This window comes from Coregonus clupeaformis, chromosome 5 (genome assembly GCF_020615455.1).
Source record: "Coregonus clupeaformis isolate EN_2021a chromosome 5, ASM2061545v1, whole genome shotgun sequence".
NCBI lineage: Eukaryota > Metazoa > Chordata > Actinopteri > Salmoniformes > Salmonidae > Coregonus > Coregonus clupeaformis.
The window spans coordinates 18165397-18182058 of record NC_059196.1 but is presented as its reverse complement, the minus strand read 5'-3'; the positions used below and the strand labels follow the sequence as shown (position 1 = coordinate 18182058).

The 16662-nt window shown below is 43.9% G+C and overlaps 1 protein-coding gene across 1 annotated transcript in view; it reads right to left on the bottom strand.

The window, feature by feature from the left end:
• Window positions 1-12033, bottom strand: part of LOC121563955 (gap junction delta-2 protein-like) — a 21120-nt gene extending 9087 nt beyond the window's left edge. Inside the window, exon 1 of the mRNA XM_041875567.1 lies at window positions 10781-12033. Within this exon, the coding sequence (XP_041731501.1) occupies window positions 10781-10851 (71 nt within the window). The 5' untranslated portion in view covers window positions 10852-12033. The remainder of the gene's footprint in view (window positions 1-10780) is intronic.
• Between the last annotated feature and the right edge of the window lie 4629 nt (window positions 12034-16662).

Below are 16662 nucleotides of genomic sequence, written 5' to 3'. Positions count from 1 at the left end.
TTAATCTGCTGTTTTGGACAATCCAGGGCCTGCGAGTGTGGCCCCTGCCAAGGCCAAAACCCAAATCACTCTCAGTCACACATGCTGGAAGCATTCTCCACAGACTCCCAGCCACGCATGGTTAGCACACACTCCTCTATCACTCCTCTAAATCTATTCTAAACATGTACAGTACAGAGAAGTATTCTAAATCTATTCTAAACATGTACAGTACAGAGAAGTATTCTAAATATATTCTAAACATGTGCAGTACAGAGAAGTATTCTAAATCTATTCTAAACATGTACAGTACAGAGAAGTATTCCAAATATATTCTAAACATGTACAGTACAGAGAAGTATTCTAAATCTATTCTAAACATGTACAGTACAGAGAAGTATTCTAAATCTATTCTAAACATGTACAGTACAGAGAAGTATTCTACATCTAATCTAAACATGTACAGTACAGAGAAGTATTCTAAATCTATTCTAAACATTTACAGTACAGAGAAGTATGCAAGGACCCCAGACGTCTGATTCACGAGACATTTCACATCACGATTGATGTGTACAGTTAGTGAATCAATGTAAAAAATAACAAATAGCTAGTTGTGCATTTGAGTGTGATGAACGTCTACATTTTGGGTGAAGGTTGTGTGTTTTAATGCTTGTGTGTTTACGTGTTTATAGGTTGGAATGTGTGCGTGTGTTTGTGTGTGGGGGAGGATATGTATTTATGTTTGTGTTAGTGTTGCTGTGCAAAACCAATCCCCTCCACCACAGTATTCTCTAGAGTGATTGTATCCTTTATCAGCATCAGCTTTCACTAAGGTGTGATGCTCTGATCTATCTATAATCCCCATCTGAGGCCTAAGGAGATCAGACACATGAAACCACTGCTCTCTCTTAGTGTCTGTGTGTGTGTGTGTGTGTGTGTGTGTGTGTGTGCATTTGTGTGTGCGTGTGTGTGCGTGCGTGCGTGTGTGCGTGCGTGTGTGTGTGCGTGCGTGTGTGCACATTTGCGTGTGCATGTACAATACAAATCAAATCAAATCAAATCAAATTTTATTGGTCACATGCGCCGAATACAACAGGTGCAGACATTACAGTGAAATGCTTACTTACAGCCCTTAACCAACATTCACAAACCATACATGTTCCAAATGTTTGTAACACAATAGTTAATGGAGAGATAAGTGAATGTGATAACATGTGTTAGGTGGAGTGTGAATTCACATTTAGCATGCGGTTATTCATATTTGTCTGCTTACAGTGTGTGGCTTACTCAGTTTTGGCAGTGTAAACATTTGCCTGAGAGTGTAAGAGTAAATATAGCATCCACACTGCAATTTGCTTACCCTTGTGTTTGAATGTTTGGCCAGCCATCTGGCTGTATGAGAATGTGTGTGTGTGTGTGTGTGTGTGTGTGTGTATGTGTGTTGGGGGATGAACTTGTGAGTCAGACGAGGATCTGTTTCAGAAGTGTCTGTTTATGTTTGTCTATCTGTGTCGGAGGGAGCGTGACGCATGTCCCTTATTGGTTTGTGTAAGGTGTTTCACTGTTGTGTGTGTGCGTGATTAAGTATGTATTTGTGTATGTGTGTGTGTGTGTCTGGCTCTCTCATCAGCTTCTATCACTTTTACTCAACCACACACAGCAGCTGCTGCTGCCAGCCCTGAGGGACAACGTTGGACACAGTGGACAAACACACACACACACACACACACACACACACACACACACACACACACACACACACACACACACACACACACACACACACCAATGCCATATCTCCCCATGCCCTCATCATGCTTATAGCCCAAACATTGCAGCAGAATGATATGATGCAGGTTGTCTCAGTCCCTCCCTCCCTCTCAAGGCCTTCTAGTTCTATCTGTTCAGCGAATGAGCGAGAGAGAGAGAGAGCGAGAGAGAGAGAGAGAGAGAGAGAGAGAGAGAGAGAGAGAGAGAGGGAGAGACAGAGAGAAAGAGGGGGAGACCTTATGAAAATGAGTTCAGCACCAGAAGTCACTGTAGAAAAGCATTGAGAGAGGCAGTATAAGACAATGCATCAGATATGTATGGGATAGATATGATCTGCACTAGATGCAAATCAATACCCACAGACACTTCATCCATCTTCCTCTCACAGATAGAGTGAGAGCTCTGGTGCCTTTGTACAGTCAGTGGATCTCATTATGAGTCTATGGAAGCTTAGAACAAAGGGAAAAGGCTCCTAACAAACTGATACAACCTTTCATATGCTTCTTGCTAAGTAAGATAATGAAAGCTCATTGTTCCGTTGTTGAGAGCCCAACACTAGTGTGAGGCCTATACAATGACTTGTTTTAAGGACATTACATCAAAGTTGGATCAGCCTGTAGTGTGGTTTTCCACTTTAATTTTGAGTGTGACTCCAAATCCAGACCTCCATGGGTTGATACATTTGATTTCCATTGATAATTTTTGTGTGATTTTGTTGTCAGCACATTCAACTATGTAAAGAAAAAAGTATTTAATAAGATTATTTCATTCATTCAGATCTAGGATGTGTTATTTTAGTGTTCCCTTTATTTTTTTTGAGCAGTGTATTTGACAAACCATGGTATGGCTCTTTGATAAGGCTGAATCTATGGCTCCATGGCTGTTTGAGGTGTTGACATGGATTAAGAGTATAAGATAATAATTAAGAGTGGCCTAAGAGTGGTCTGGGACACTGTGTCTATTCTATTCTCTCCCTGTGAGTCTTATGGTCATTTATGGTCTGTCTTACGGTTTATAACATTTATAAGCGCTGATTCATGGACTGAACCCTCATTAACAGCCCATTCTCTCAACGGCCAGAGTCACTGATCTCTCCTCTCTCGGCCTGAGTAATCTTTCTAACCCTCTTTTTCCACTCTTTTTCTCTATCCATCTCTTTCACTTTCTCTCCCTCTCTCTTGCTCTCTCTCACTGAGTACAGAAAAGAGAGATGGGTGGGAGATAGTGAATGAGTACAGAAAAGAGAGATGGGTGGGAGATAGTGAATGAGTACAGAAAAGAGAGATGGGTGGGAGATAGTGAATAAGTACAGAAAAGAGAGATGGGTGGGAGATAGTGAATGAGTACAGAAAATTGGAAAAACAAGAAAGAGACATCCAGTGGAGAGGAGAATAAAGGAAGCGAGAATATATTTGCATCGAAATGCATTTGTGCATATATTTGAACACACAGTGGTGCATGTTGATAAATGCCTTTATTGGCTGTAGGGCAGGGGTCTGCAACAGGTGGCCCACAGGCCAAAACCGTCCCGCAAGTTTAAAAAATGTTGATCCCCCTACGGTTTTTGGGGGGTGGATTTTATACTGAACAAAAATATAAACGCAACATGTAAAGTGTTGGTCCCATGTTTCATGAGCTGAAATAAAAGATCCCAAAACTTTTCCATGCGCACAGTAAGTTTATTTCTCTAAGATGTTGTGCACAAATGTGTTTACATCCCTGTTAGTGAGCATTTCTCCTTTGCCAATATAATCCACCACCTGACAGGTATGGTATATTGAGAAGCTGATTAAACAGCATGATTATTACACAGGTGCACCTTGTGTTAGGGATAATAAAAGGCCACTTTAAAATGTGCAGTTTTGTCACACAACACAATGATACAGATGTCTCAAGTTTTGGAGCGTGCAATTGGCATGCTGACTGCAGGAATGTCCACCAGAGCTTTTGCCAGATAATTGAATGTTCATTTCTCTACCATAAGCCGCCTCCAATGCCTTTTTAGAGAATTTGGCAGTACGTCCAACCGGCCTCAGAACTGCAGACCACATGTAACCACAACAGCCCAGGACCTCCACATCCGGCTTCTTCACCTGCGGGATCGTCTGAGACCAGCCACCCGGACAGCTGATGAAACTGTGGGTTTGCACAACCAAAGAATTTCTGCACAAATCGTCTCAGGGAAGCTCATCTGCGTGCTCGGTGTCGCCATCCCATCTGATTTGTGCTTAGTGGGACTATCATTTCTTTTTCAACAGGACAATGACCCAACACACCTCCAGGCTGTGTAAGGGCTATTTGACCAAGAAGGAGAGTGATGGAGTGCTGCATCAGATGAACTGGCCTCCACAATCCCCGACCTCAACTCAAATGTGATGGTTTGGGATGAGTCGGACAGCAGAGTGAAAGAAAAGCAACCAACAAGTGCTCAGCATATGTGGGAACTCCTTCAAGACTGTTGTAAAAGCATTCCAGGTGAAGCTGGTTGAGAGAATGCCAAAAGTGTGCAAAGCTGTCATCAAGGCAAAGGGTGGCTACTTTGAAGAATCTAAAATCTAAAATATATTTGTATTTGTTTAACACTTTTTTAGTAACTACATGATTCCAAACGTGTTATTTCATCAATTTAATGTTTACACTATTATTCTACAATGTAGAAAATAGTAAAAATAAAGAAAAACCCTTGAATGAGTAGGTGTGTCCAAACGTCTTTATTTTTAAATATATTTTCCTTTATTATGTTCCCCTAACCCTACCACCCCTCCCCTAATTGGAGGAAACTAATGGACAAAAGACTTAGGCTTCTACTTCCAACTTATACATACTATATACATTTTACGGACACAATGTATTTTACAATAGTTATCTCCCCTATCTATGGCAATTTGAACGCACATAGATACCGTGATGAGATCCTGAGGCCCATTGTCGTGCCATTCATCCGCCGCCATCACTTCATATTTCAGCATGATAATGCACAGCCACATGTCACAAGGATCTGTACACGATTCCTGGAAGCTGAAAATGTCCCAGTTCTTCCATGGCCTGCATACTCACCAGACATGTCACCCATTGAGCATGTTTGGGATGCTCTGGATCAACGTGTAAGACAGTTCCTGCCAATATCCAGCAACTTTGCACAGCCATTGAAGAGGAGTGGGACAACATTCCACAGGCCACAATCAAAAGCCTGATCAACTCTATGGGAAGGAGATGTGTCGCGCTGCATGAGGCAAATGGTGGTCACACCAGATACTGACTAGTTTTCTGTGACCAACAGATGCATATCTGTATTCCCAGTCATGTGAAATCCATAGATTAGGGCCTAATGAATTCATTTAAATTGACTGATTTCCTTATATGAACTGTAACTCAGTAAAATGAACAGTAAAATCTTTGAAATTGTTGCATGTTGCGTTTATGTTTTTGTTCAGTGTAGTTTTTGGTTAAAAAAAGAATGTGAAATCACCAGGAATTCAGCTAAAAAAACATGTAATTTAGGAAGTCTGTTCCCAAGTATTCCCACAAATAAAAAAGAGACATATGTGATCGTGTCTCAATGAAATCAAGGTATATAATAATTGTTATTTTCAAATACAATCTCTTTTGGGCTTAGTTGTGGTCAATTTGCAGTGTACAAATCTTTCTAATTATTTTCCAGCCCTCCGACCATTCGCTCCGATCTAGTTGCCTACCCCTGCTGTAAGGGGAAGAAGCGACTGTAAACACTCTAGGGGCCAATGTATCTGAAATGAGGACGGTAATAAATAGACCTGTGGGGGACTCTGCAAGATATGGGCCCTCCAATACCACCACAGAGCATTCTCATCATGGACTATTATTCACACACAAACACGCACACACACACACGCACACTGATGTGCTCTCTCAGTGCTCTCTCACCCTAAATAGCCATTACCTCACAGCTCCCTGACTCCAATACTCTCACCAGAGCTGAACAGGCACAAACCAGTGGAAGCCCTTACACTGATTGAACAAAATGATAATTGGTTAAAATGAGTCGGAGCTACATGGAGCCATACTCCAGCAAAGAGAAAATCATATTTTTATCCAACTCAAAATAATACGTGAATCTAATTCCAATCAATCAGTTTATCCAACTCAAAAAATTATTTTTAAATTACTCCACTCAAATGTGTGTGGATGACCTGTACTTTAGTATAGGCTATGTGTTTGTGTGTTTATACACTGATTCATGTCTACTATACACTGTAGATATGTTTGTGCATGTTTGGAGCACAGGGGGTCTAGTTCTATTCCCCTTCCTCATCAGTGACACAGATGCATTTGATTTCAGAGAGCCTACTGAGAAACCATGCTGAGGGACAGTACAGGAAGAGAGCATGGTGCACACACATAAAAAACATACACATACAGCCATGTGCACACTGACACAAACACACATAACATTCATATAGCAACAAAGACCCCCAATCCTTTGCTCACACACATATGCTGCCCTTCTAACCCAAAGCTGCCCATGCAGCAAAACAACACAGTGTGTAATATATTATGCTATCTCTAATACACAATGACATTACCCTGAGGCAAGGCACAGAGAATGCCATGCCTTGTAGGCTAGCTCCTCTACCTATGGTAAGTTTGGTAGACCCTGTTTCTGGAAGCCATAGTTTGGGCTGGTTGCTTCAGCGCTACGATGATTAGTAAGTAACTACAACAAATCCATCAGGTTAGAATATCATACTAATTGGTGTCCAACCACATGGTTTCCAACAGGTTTAAGCTGACTGGAGCATGGGTTCCCTCACACGTTCCATTTCCTACTCCTCTATCCAAGTCTAACCCAACACAAAATAATAAGTTAATCTAATTGTTTTAATAATAATTGTATCTAACTCAAAACAAGAAGTTTTACCAACTCCTACTACCCATGTCTACAATGTTTTTCCACCCACTGTCCATAGCTCTCATCAGTCATGAAGCTGGGTTATAGCCAAGACATTATGATCTCTGCCTGTGTTGAGGCGCTTCCTTCCAACAATGGGGATCAGTGTTGCTTCCAATAGGAACCCTGGTATGTGACCAGTGTTCAGTCATGCTCTCTCCCTCTCCAGCCTGCATTTCAATGGAAGGAAGCCACTATCTGATCTCAGCCAGGAATTCTATTTACAAGTGGACGACGTCTGATAAATCATACGCACACACACACACACACACACACACACACACACACACACACACACACACACACACACACACACACACGGCATCTCTCCTGCAAATGTACACAAACACATCTGCGTGTTTGTTAATGCTAATGCGATTCATGTGATTCATGTTGAAAAGCAGCCAGTTTATTTTGGTGTCGCCCAGAGGGAATGCACTGTGGCATCACCAGGGGGGATAAGGGAGCCATGATGCTTCCTTCCTTATTTCCTTGCATCTTCAGACAGTGACCAATGAGGATCCCCAAACCACAGTAGAAGGACCAATCAGAGGCTTGTGCTCAGGGGGATTTCCAGTTTCCACAATGTTTCTAAACAGCGATGATGCCAAGGTTGGATGTCATTTCATGGAGAGCCATCACTCTCTACCGCGGCTGAACAATAGTGAAGTTAATTGCCAGCTAACATGCCAGCCACTTACAGTACAATCTTAGAAAAAAGGGTTCCAAAGGGTTTTTCAGTTGTCCCTATATGAGAACCCTTTTTTGGTTCTAGATAGAACCCTTTTGGGTTCCAAGTAGAACTCTCTGTGGAAAGGGTTCTATATGGAACCCAAAAGGGTTCTACCTGGAACCAAAAAGGGTTCTTCAAAGGGTTATCCTATGGAGACAAGCGATTAACTATTTTAGGTTCTAGATAGCACCTTTTCTTTCTAAGAGTGTAACAATGGATGAAAAGCAAACATGACTAAATGAGTCAGCTACGAAACAGTGCAGACAATTGCTTTAACTCTAACTCTAATACCCCCTCTTGCTCATGGTCATATTACCATCTTACCCTTTAACACCATTGTCAGTGAGAGAGAGAGAGAGAGCAAGAGGACAGTTCTTACACTGGTACTGTAACCATAGAAATAGAACTACTAGAACAGACACTAGAATGGGGAAATCAGAACAATTACTTGAATAGGGGATTACCGTTCTAGTAATTATATTTCTATGACTGTAACCAGCCTCTGCAGACTGAAGCGATGGTGCCTGCCTCTGTCTGTTAGAGTGTGAATAACACTTTGCTCTCACTCCTTCTAGCATGGGTGACTAATTGAGATGATCAGTGTGATCATTCATAGCACCACTACTGCTACCGGATACAGGCTGACTGGTCTGTCTCCTAATGGAAGCACACATCTGGGGAAGCCAGGGGTCAGGCAGCTTTGGCACTACGCATATTATACTCTAATTCTATAGTGCTAGTCCTGGAGGAATATTCATATAGATATAACGATGGACACTGATTATGATAGTGTTATGTATGGGTTATGAATGTGTTATGAAGTCCTTATGTAGGTACCCTTCAAATAATGTATCACCCAATGTGCTGAATAGTTGATATAATGTAATTTATACACTCAAAGTATCTAATCTTGTATGACAAATTATGGACAACTAGCTATAGGGCCCAGAATTGTGTTATGAGGTAGCCTACAGTAGATATTGGATGTCGGTTTTAATCTCTCTCTCTTTCTCTCTCTCTCTCTCTCTCTCTCTCTCTCTCTCTCTCTCTCTCTCTCTCTCTCTCTCTCTCTCTCTCTCTCTCTCTCTCTCTCTCTCTCTCTCTCTCTCTCTCTCGCTCTCTCTCTCTCTCTCTCTCTCTCTCTCTCTCTCTCTCTCACCTCTCTCTCTCTCTCTCTGTCTCTCTCTCTCTCTCTCTCTCTCTCTCTCTCTCTCTCTCTCTCTCTCTCTCTCTCTCTCTCTCTCTCTCTCTCTCTCTCTCTCTCTCTCTCTCTCTCTCTCTCTCTCTCTCTCTCTCTCTCTCTCTCTCTCTCTCTCTCTCTCTCTCGCTCTCTCTCTAGGCTTACAGTGGATTTGGCAAGACATGGTTTTGTGATGAGAAAACTTCAACATTGACTGACACTGACAGCTCTTTTGTACTTCGCTGAGCTGCAGTTGCACTTTTAAGCCTCCACTGCATTAGGACAACCAATGACATAAGAACCTCACAATTCATTTGTGATATAATTCAAAACATATTTAATATAATGATATAATAACTCAAAATCTAGATATGAATGAGATTTCTCTTTACTGAGTAACAAAATGTACGTCCCAAATGACACCCTATTCCCTTTATAGGATACTACTTATGACCATGTTCAAAAGTAGTGCACTGAGTGTACAAAACATTAGGAACACCTGCTCATAGGCGAAAGCTATGATCCCTTATTGATGTCACTTGTTAAATCCACTTCAATCAGTGTAGATGAAGGGGAGGGGGCATGTTAAAGAAAGATTTTTAAGCTTTGAGACAATTGAGACATGGATTGTATATGTGTGCCATTCAGAGGGTAAATGGGCAAGATAAAATATTTAAGTGCCATTGAACGAGGTATGGTAGTAGGTGCCAGGCGCAGTGGTTTGTGTGAAGAACTGCAACGCTGCTGGGTTTTTCACGCTCAACAGTTGTCCGTGTGTATCAAGAATGGTCCACCACCCAAAGGACATCCAGCCAACTTGACACAACTGTGGGAAGCATTGGAGTCAACATGGGTCAGCAGTCCATGCCCCTACGAATTGAGGCTGTTCTAAGGGCAAAAGGGGCGGGTGCAACTCAATATTAGGAAGGTGTTCCTAATGTTTGGTATAGTCAGTGTATAGGGAATAGGGTGTCATTTGGGACGCACACAAAGCCAAATGAGCACACTTTCTACAGCAGTCTTGGAGCATTCATTTATCTTTATGCAGATGTCAGGGAGGACCAGTGACCACACTGCCCATAATGAGGACAAAATCAACCCTATAGCATTCGGTAGTGACTTCCCAGAAGACTAGACACCATAGCAAAGGAGACCACTTTCTGCTGCATGCAGCTCTGAGAAAACAAGTTCTCTGATGCTTACTACACATAGAACATGACACGCTATCAAAGAGTAAGAGAGAAAGGGAAAGTGTGAGAAGCTGTGAGAGAGAGCAAGGGAGAGAGAGAGAGAGAGAGAGAGAGAGAGAGAGAGAGAGAGAGAGAGAGAGAGAGAGAGAGAGAGAGAGAGAGAGAGAGAGAGAGAGAGAGAGAGAGAGAGAGAGAGAGTGAGAGAAGAGAAGAGAGAGTGAGAGAAGAGAGAGTGAGAGGAAATGGACTGGGTGAAAGTCAAATGAGGTCTCTGCATCCTCGTGCTGTTCTAAACTCTGACAGCTGAAGCCCCTTGAACCAATGGCATCTCTCCTCTCCCTAGTTTTCCCCCCTCTCTCCATCATCCCATCACTTTGTCCACAGGATTAAAACAAAGCCTCTCAGCTTCTGATCAGCCACTTTGGACAGGAAGCCACAGACTCAATCAGACCATATTTGCAACACATAGAGATGACACACAGAGGGGAAGGTCCATTGAGAGCCTCAAACTGACCATACAGATGAGAATATCCTTGCAATAAGCCCCCTATCCAATACCTAGCCTACAGTATATTCGAATCATCCCCATCAAAACCAATGGCGGATAGAGTGCCCTTTGCAGCCAACACCAGAGACATTTATTAACAATCTGCCCTTTTAAAATGGTAATGTATGTCGTATTTTTTAATTTCTTAATTTTAATGTTATGGCCATTGTGTTTGTGATTGAGCCTTCGGAATGGAAACCAAAGACAAAGTGAATGGTACAGTAAAGCTTTTGAATGTAATTTAATTTAACCTCTAGATCAAGAAAATTCCAATCTGGACTTTGAAGTCAGTTTCACTGCTGATTTTAATTATTTCCCTCTAACCAGGGACTGATTATGACCTGGTACACCAGGTGGGTGCAATGAATTATCAGGTAGAACAGAACCAGCAGTACTCCGGACCTGCAGGCTCAGTTTTGAATACCCCTGGTCTAGATATCAGTATGCTGCTTACCTTCCGATCATGGTGGAATGCTGCTGGACAGCAGCCTCCAGGAGGCGCTCTAGGATGGTCCACTCCCCCATGATGGCCGTGGTTACTCCTCTGGGTACAGGAAACCCGCTGTTTGCCCTCCCTCGGGGCTTCGAGGTGCCCTAGGCCCACGTGCGTCTACCCACCGGACGGGAAGAGAGAGCGCTGCTGCTGGGTGGGACTGGGGGCCGAGGACGTCCCCTACTACAGCTCACTGGGTCCCCATGGCTGCCTGATGGATATCCCTGGACCCCCGCCTCGCTGACCTGAGATGACTGGACCGGTGCTTCTCTGTGTGCCGCCGTACAGACACACGCGCGTACAAGCGCTGTATCTGGTGATAGAGTTGGTGTCCCTGTTTTCACTTGTTCTGTCCTCACGTGGGTTCTCTCTCTCTGCGATCCTGCCTTCTAGGTGTACCTGGCCTCTCTACCTAGCTCTGTCTCCAGCTGCCCTGCTGCTTTCACACACATGTCTGCCCCTGCTCGCTACCGCAACACACATAGAAGGGTCTCACACTCTCTCCCTAGCTGTCGTAATCCCTCAGTCACTGTGTCTGGTAAAACACCACCCAACACAATGAAACCAGACTCCCACACTCTAAACACCCTGCCATGCACTGAGACTTAGTGTGCAGGAACAGTGATCCATTGCACCCAGTCTCACGAGCACACTCCTTCACGCTCACACACTCGCACACGGTCCTCAACAGTCAAAGATCAGCGTCTGTCTTCTCTCTCCACTCCTCCTCTTCCCTCCCTCCACTCTGTCTCTCCTCCGTCCTCTCTCTCTCTCCTTCCCTGTGGCTAGTCTTGTGCTTCTCTGCCTCTCTCTCCACCTCTCCTCAACGAGCTACTACCTACCACTCTCCCTCCACATTGTTTTCTGCTTCACCCTCCCTCTCTCCTCTCTCCTCTCTCCACTCTCCTCGTTCTGTTCACACTGTCAGCAGTGGAGTAGTGTACCTCCCTCCCTCTCTCGTTTACTCGCTCGTCACTCTCCCCCTCTGTCACTCTGGCAGAGAGCGAGAGTGAATCGCTGCTTCGCTGGTACTCGTAAGGAAAGCTCCCCACTGGTTTCTCTCAGCGTGCTAGAGGAACGATAGCTCTTCTTTTTCTTCTCCTCCCTCCCTCTGCTGCTTCTCTGCCTTCATCTTGTTTCCCTCACAGTTTGACTTCACACTCTCTCTGTCTCCACCTTCTCCACCTGCCCACTCCCTTTCTCTCACTCTTACTCTCTCGCTCTTTGCCTGCAGTCACCCGGCTCGTGCGTGTGTCCAGAGGATTAGAGAGAGGAATCATCGCTCTACTCCTCCCTCCCTCCATCGCTCTGTTTATCCTCTCCTCTCCCTCTCTCTAATCTCTCACTGTTCCACTCCAAATACAACACAACTGACACACAAACCATTTTCCTTTATCACTCTCATCCAGCCTTGCTTTTCCTCCATCCCTCCATTTTGCCCACCTACTGGCGTGCCTGCTGTACCTCTCTTTTCTCCTTTTCTACCTCTCCTCTCCTCTCACCTTCTGTGTGTACACAGAGCGTTCACATTGACAACTGTGTTTATTGACACTGGCATTGTGTTGGGGGATGCAAATGTAGAAGACTGTCATGGTCACCTTTGCTGTTATGGTCACCCTCAAATCCACAAACACTTGCTAAGTCTCTGGTGGAAATGCAAACATACAGATGACCCCCCCTCTCTCTCTTTCTACCCACAGCCAAGGGAAGGAGAGAGCAGAGCAAGACTGAAGGTGTGTGTGTGTGTGTGTGTGTGTGTGTGTGTGTGTGTGTGTGTGTGTGTGTGTGTGTGTGTGTGTGTGTGTGTGTGTGTGTGTGTGTGTGTGTGTGTGTGTGTGTGTGTGTGTGTGTGTGTGTGTGTGTGTGTGTGTGTGTGTGTGTGTGGTGGGATTAAAGGGAGATGAGATTTACCAGAGTTTTTACATTTGAAACAACTTGCAACTTCTAAATTTCACGTTTGGAGAAACATGGAAAAAGTATAATTCTGCAGTGACTGTGAGAGCTTGTTGGACTTAGAAAATGATTTACTCAGGTGATGCACTCCCTCTCTCTTCATGCCAACCCTTTCTAAGCAGGAATTACAACCCTTTCTAAGCAGGAATTACATCACACAACGAAGGCGCCAATAGGAGTGGAATGCGGTGGCCTTTACAATGTGTATATTCTAGTGTGTCTGTGTGTCATCAGCTGGACACCAGCACAGACGCCAGGCTGGGAGTGCAGTCACAAGGATCCTGACCCTTATCCTCCCTGGTGAATACAGACGTAGGACTGAGTTGTAAGCTACTGTATGTACACAGTTCATATCACTGTGTTACCCATCCTCTCACATTCTAGAAAGCATCCACTGTGAGGTTCAGGTGAAGATTATCAATATCTCCCAAGAGAAGGGTCTTTGACATACTCACATCCTGAGCGAGTGAACTATGGTCAGTACCAGTGCAGTCGGTAGGGGATGAGGTATTCACCAGTCACCTTCACTATTCATGTGTCTTTGAGATAGGAGAAAGGAAAGCTTGAAGATAGGAATATAGGTAAGAGGACTGGTGGTTGCTGGCTCAGCACATCGTGAGACACACTATAATGAAGTAATGCAGGTGAGCAGTGAGAGCGTTCATAATGTGTACCGCTCAGCTCCACTCACGGCTCACCATAGTCATCTACTTCATGCCAAGGCAATCTGGCTCCATCAACGGCTCGCACGTGAGGTGAGAGAGAATAGAAATAACATGAAAACCATCGCTCTCAAACACACCTAAATCTGTACATTCAAAATGACTGGTCATGGTGAACCAAAATGAACACCAAGATGGCTGGTAGCTTTGATAGAATAGGTTAGACGAGAACATTATTGTCCATTGCATTATGAAATAGAAATGTGCCTTTTTACTGACATTGCTGTCAACGGCCATAACATAGGTAAGGTTTATGGGCTCAGTCTCAGAGGCACCAGTGTGTTGAGGGTAACTACACTGTGGGTAGGGGCAGGGTGGTGTGGGCACCTGATGGTGCCTGGCTGGCAGGCGTGGGGATTAGCGGTGTGGGATCAGAGGCGGGCAGTGGGCCACTCTTTAGGTAAAAGATTACATTCGCACCGCGATTAAGGGATAAGCAGCTTTGTCCACGCTCCAGGCATCCATGGGACAGGGGGATAGACGTCCATACTGCCAGGACAGGGGTAATTAAGGTTTAAGCCAATAGGGTGTAATCAATTACCCCCCACCACCAATGAGATGTCATGTAGTGTAAGTTATGTGGACTCACTCTGTGTGAAATAACAGGGGTTGACATGATTTTTGAATGACTACCCCTTCCTCTGTCCCCCATACATACAACATCTGTAAGGTCCCTCAGTCAAGCATTGAATCATTTCTAGCACAGCATTTCGGCAGTCTCATAAAGACGGGCAGTGATTGGTAGATGGGTAACAATAACAAATCAAATCAAATGTTATTTGTCACATGCGCCGAATACAACAGGTGTAGGTAGACCTTACAGTGAAATGCTTACTTACAAGCCCTTAACCAACAATGCAGTTTTAAGAAAGAATACCAAAACAAATCACACAAAACATACAATAATAAATAATTAAAGAGCAGCAGTAAAATAACAATAGCGAGGCTATATACATGGGGTACCGGTACAGAGTTAATGTGCGGGGCACTGGTTAGTCGAGGTAATTGAGGTAATATGTACATGTATGTAGAGTTATTAAAGTGACTATGCATAGATAATAAACAGAGAGTAGCAGCAGCGTAAAAGAGGGCGGGGCACTGCAAATAGTCTGGGTAGCCATTTGATTAGATGTTCAGGAGTCTTATGGCTTGGGGGTATAAGCTGTTTAGAAGCCTCTTGGACCTAGACTTGGCGCTCCGGTACTGCTTGCCGTGCGGTAGCAGAGAGAACAGTCTATGACTAGGGTGGCTGGAGTCTTTGACAACTTCTAGGGCCTTCCTCTGACACCGCCTGGTATAGAGGTCCTGATGGCAGGAAGCTTGGCCCCAGTGATGTACTGGGCCGTACGCATTACCCTCTGTAGTGCCTTGCGGTCGGAGGCCAAGCAGTTGCCATACCAGGCAATGATGCAACCAGTCAGGATGCTCTCGATGGTGCAGCTGTAGAACCTTTTGAGGATCTGAGGACCCATGCCAAATCTTTTCAGTCTCCTTAGGGGGAATAGGTTTTGTCGTGCCCTCTTCACGACTGTCTTGGTGTGCTTGGACCATGTTAGTTTGTTGGTGATGTGGACACCAAGGAACTTGAAGCTCTCAACCTGCTCCACTACAGCCCCGTCGATGAGAATGGGGATGTGCTCGGTCCTCTTCTTTTTCCTGTAGTCCACAATCATCTCCTTTGTCTTGATCACGTTGAGGGAGAGGTTGTTGTCCTGGCACCACACGGCCAGGTCTCTGACCGCCTCCCTATAGGCTGTCTTGTCGTTGTCAGTGATCAGGCTTACCACTGTTGTGTCATCGGCAAACTTAATGATGGTCTTGGAGTCGTGTCTGGCCATGCAGTCATGAGTGAACAGGGAGTACATGAGGGGACTGAGCACGCACCCCCGAGAGGCCCCCGTGTTGAGGATCAGCATGGCATATGTGTTGTTACCTACCCTTACCACCTGGGGGCGGCCGTCAGGAAGTCCATTGAATATCTCTTTAAGCATGGTCAAGTTCATAATTATGCTGTGGAGGATGTATTAAACCACCCAGACACATCAAAGATGCAGTCGTCCTTCTGAACTGAGCTGCAGGACAGGAAGGAAACTGCTTAGGCCATTGGTGATTTTAAAAGAGCTACAGAATTCAATGGCTGTGATGGGAGAAAACTGAGGAAGGATCAACATTGCAGTGACTCCACAATAATGACCAAAATGACAGAGTGAAAAGAATACAAATATACAGAATTTAAAAAACACAGCAAAGAAATACACTTTTTGGCCTCATGTTTGGGGCAAATCCAACACCGCTGCCTCCATATTTTCAAGCATGGTGGTGGCTGCATCATGGTATGGGTATGCTTGACATTGGCAAAGAATTGAGTTTTTCAGGATGAAAAGAAACGGGATGGAGCTAACCACAGGCATAATCATAGAGGAAAACCTGCTTTACACCAGACACTGGGAGATGAATTCACCTTTCAGCACGACAACAACCTACAACACAACTCTACACGGGAGTCGCTTACCAAGACAGTGAATGTTTGAGTGGCCAGGTTACAGTTTACTTAAATCTGCTTGAAAATCTATGGCAAGACGTGAAAATGTATCTAGAATTTTTTTTAAGAATAATGGCCAAATATTGCACAATACAGGTGTGCAAATCTCTAAAGAGACTTACCCTTGAAGACTCAGCTGTAATCGCTGCCAAATGTGTTTCTAACATGTATTGACTGAGCGGTGTGAATACTTATCTAATCAAGGTATAGTTCTATTTTTCATTAATCTTTTTTTTTGTTTATCTTAGAATTTCATCCACTTTGAGCGAATTGTGTAACGTTGACAGAAATGTACAATAAAATCAATTTTCATCTCACTATGTAACACAATAAAAAATCCAGGGGCGGTCTACTTTCTATATAATACGTTTGACCCACTAGTTTCCCCAAAGGTGACCGCTAAGATATTTTCATATACCATGAGCATCATGGATACAATGTATGGAAAATTAAGACATGTAATCTAGACCCTTTAAACATTGTTGACAAAAATATTTCACTACTTAAACAAAGTATTGGTTTTTTAAGCAGTTGAATAGACTTCTGGTGGCAAATTCATCTGTAAAATTACACCTTGGAGATGTATGCTTGTGGGCTTGAGACCATTTTGAGGAATCATATGAAAC